Source organism: Aptenodytes forsteri, unplaced genomic scaffold, assembly GCF_000699145.1.
Source record: "Aptenodytes forsteri isolate BGI_AS27 unplaced genomic scaffold, ASM69914v1 Scaffold261, whole genome shotgun sequence".
Taxonomy (NCBI): Eukaryota; Metazoa; Chordata; class Aves; order Sphenisciformes; family Spheniscidae; genus Aptenodytes; species Aptenodytes forsteri.
The window spans coordinates 154,794-157,871 of record NW_008795583.1 but is presented as its reverse complement, the minus strand read 5'-3'; the positions used below and the strand labels follow the sequence as shown (position 1 = coordinate 157,871).

At 50.4% G+C, this 3,078-nt stretch overlaps 1 protein-coding gene across 1 annotated transcript in view; it reads right to left on the bottom strand.

Moving 5' to 3' along the window:
- NRBP1 (nuclear receptor binding protein 1) overlaps positions 1 to 3,029 on the bottom strand; it is a 47,753-nt gene extending 44,724 nt beyond the window's left edge. Inside the window, exon 1 of the mRNA XM_009282300.2 lies at positions 2,813 to 3,029. Within this exon, the coding sequence (XP_009280575.1) occupies positions 2,813 to 3,019 (207 nt within the window). The 5' untranslated portion in view covers positions 3,020 to 3,029. The remainder of the gene's footprint in view (positions 1 to 2,812) is intronic.
- Positions 3,030 to 3,078: the final 49 nt, after the last annotated feature.

The following is a 3,078-nucleotide window of genomic DNA, read 5'->3' as shown; positions in this document are numbered from 1 at the left end:
TGTGCGCTCTGCACCGGGGTGCTCGGAAGGGCGCGAGGACGGCTTGCCTCGGGCGGAGAAACGCTTCTGAGCGCCTCGGAGAAGGCAGCAGGGAAGCAGTGGGACTGGCACAGCCACCGCGGGCTGTTCTGCCACCCCACGACCATTTTGTGCCCAGAACCCACCACGGCGGCACAGGCAGGTGGCAGACATGCTCAGGAATCACACTGCGGCTTATTCTGCTGAAATCTGCTAATTTACAGTAAATAGCCTGAGCACTTACACCCTTCCTGTTCACAGAGACGGCCTGCTCCCTCAGATTCACAGGGCCCCTCTCTGCGCAGCCTCTGTGCAACATCACCTCTCTTCTAGGAAGTTGATTACAAAGAGTCTACAGCTATTAAAAATAAATTAAAAAAAAAAGTGAGGTTATTACATTTCCGAATGCACCTACACATATGCAACTCAAAGCAAGAAGTAAAGAACGTAATATCCAGGGAATACCAGACTACATGTAGTGCATACAACCTTACTCTGTCCGTGATCACACGTGCTGTTTTCTCTCCAGATTATCACATTAAGTTGCTTCCAAGGTGGCTGCCAAATTCAGCATCCAGAGAAGGTATTGCTGAGATAAAGAATCAGGATTGCATCCCCAGGAGAGGGGGTGGCATGTCCCTTCTCCATGGAGTAACACCTCCTCCCTGCCGAGGGGTAGCGAGTAAGAGCCTATCTACACAGCTGCACTGACCGGAATAACGAGCATCAACTGACTGAGCCGTCACACTAACAGCCCTTTACAGGGACACCACTCTGGCACGAGAGATGCTTTACTCTGATATACTCGGATGCTCAGAAAGTAAAGCTGTTATTCCAAAATAAATTTCATGCTGGAACATCTGCAGTGGGAGAGTTTACTCCAGGGCACAGATCAGTCCAAAAGCTGAAGACAGCAAAAAGAGTATGATGTCATATGGTTAAAGCGAATGAGTGCCACTCCTCAAGCTTGGACCTAATCAAGCCACAAACTTACAGGCAAGATTAAGAGACAAAACAGAATTTAACTGCATGATCACTAGAAGCCTGTGTTTTTCATATACATGTGAGACATAGGGCCCACACGCGGGCAATTGCAGCAGGTATCAGTCAGCACCGAATCAGCACTTCCTGCAGTGAGGCAGTGCAACCTTGACGGATGAAGACTCGAGAACCAGAGGCCCCAAGTTTACCCCAGGCCAGTCAACAATTCATTTTGTGGCCTTCACCAGTCATTCCTCTATCTGTAAGGTGGAACAAAGCTCATATGTCCAACACACAGAGGCAGTCTGCCCTCAAACCAACCAGCCACTCTTGTTCTCAAGCTAGAAGACAGTAATTAAAATTTTAAGGAACTTCTTGTGTTCAGGCCTTAATTTGTCTGCAGATGGGGAAACTGAAATCCAAAAAAACCACTAGAGCCTACCAAATCTTATATTTATGTAGGAGACTACAGAAAAGCCTGGAAAGAAGTGTATCTTTCTGTGTCAAAATGATCAGTATTAAATAAAACATATTGAAAAAACTACATAAACTGAACATCAGTTTTGTTCCCCAATGTGTGCCAATTCAGCACAGATCACAGGAAAAAGCACTTCAGGTTATCGTAAGGAATGTATTGTGGAGGATAGAATTAAAGCTTCATACAGACACCCTCCCCATTGCAACCCAAACCATACAGCTTCACCAGAAAAGGCACATTCTTACTACACCATGCTAGGATTTAGCTTATGTTAACAAAACCAAGACAGCTTTCAAGAAAGCAAAGGTAAGGAACTGCGGGGGGAATCCTTGACCTTACTTTGACCTCCAAATTTACATCAGAATAAATGACTCTTTCACCACCACCAAAGTTTGAACTACCCTGTGTCTACAATAATGGATAAAGCAGACAAACCTCTATGCTCAGCCCTGACTTGGCTGAGAAAAGCTGCATCAGCACTTGTGCCGCAGCACTAGAGTTAACATTTTCTGTCTTTCAGCAACTACCACAGCTATACAGCTTGCCCAGCCAGAGCAGGTTTCACTGAGCCAACGTGAAGCAGAAACCAGTTTGTGGAGACAGCCCCGAATAAGATAAACAGAGCGCAGCAAAGAATGGAAAAAGGGAGAGGTCCAAAACAGTAAGATCTAATCTATTTGTGTCTTCACACAGGACAATTCTGATATATGCACTAAGAGGTGGATGCAAATCAGACAAGCCAAGAAACAAGTCTGCATGCGTGAACTGGCTACACTTTATCCTAATTGAAAACTTCAAAGCAAAGCAAAACCAAGGCACAATTCAAAAGCCGATGAGACTGGGTAACTGGCTGCCTCCGCAGCAGGTACTGTTCACTTCACATTCCCTAGCGAACACCAAGGACTATCTAGTTATTGCTCTTTGTTATTCCCACAGAGCAAAAGATCTGCGAAACGAGATGCGCATAGGAGTGCTGGAGACACTCCCTGCTCAACACAGCAGCAACAGCTGGCCCTGACACCACCCGTACAGCAGAGCCTCCAGCACAATGAACATGCAGGGAGAAAAGCAGGCCGCCACACTCTGGCCCCAATGCTCCCGAGCCTGAGAAAAGACGGCCCCGCAGCTCACAAAGGGCTATCCACATCCCTGCCACCCCGGGAGTGTGACAGCCCCTCGCCACTGGGGCCCGGGCTGACACGGGGACGGGTGGAAGGAGGACAGCCAGCAGGGCAAGACAAGAGCCCGCACGGGTCCCACGCCCCGCCCAGCTCGGTCAAGGCTCCCCCACGCACCCCGGCGGTCCAGGCCCAGGAACCGGCCCCCAGCACTGACCTCCTCGCGACGCTTCTGCCAGCGGCCGCACGGCGACTCCTCAAGGATCTCGGACTCGTCCTCGCTCTCCTCCTCCTCCTCCTCCTCCGGGGGCGCCGCGGAAGTCACCGGCGCAGATACTGAGGTCATTCCCGGGCCAGACGACGCGGACTCCGGCTTTGAGTCGGAGCCGCCGCTCGGCACCTGCTTGGACTCGCCCTCCGACATGCTGCGGTCGCACAACCTGCGGGCCAGAGGCGCGGGCCGTGAGGCGAGGCTAGACGGCT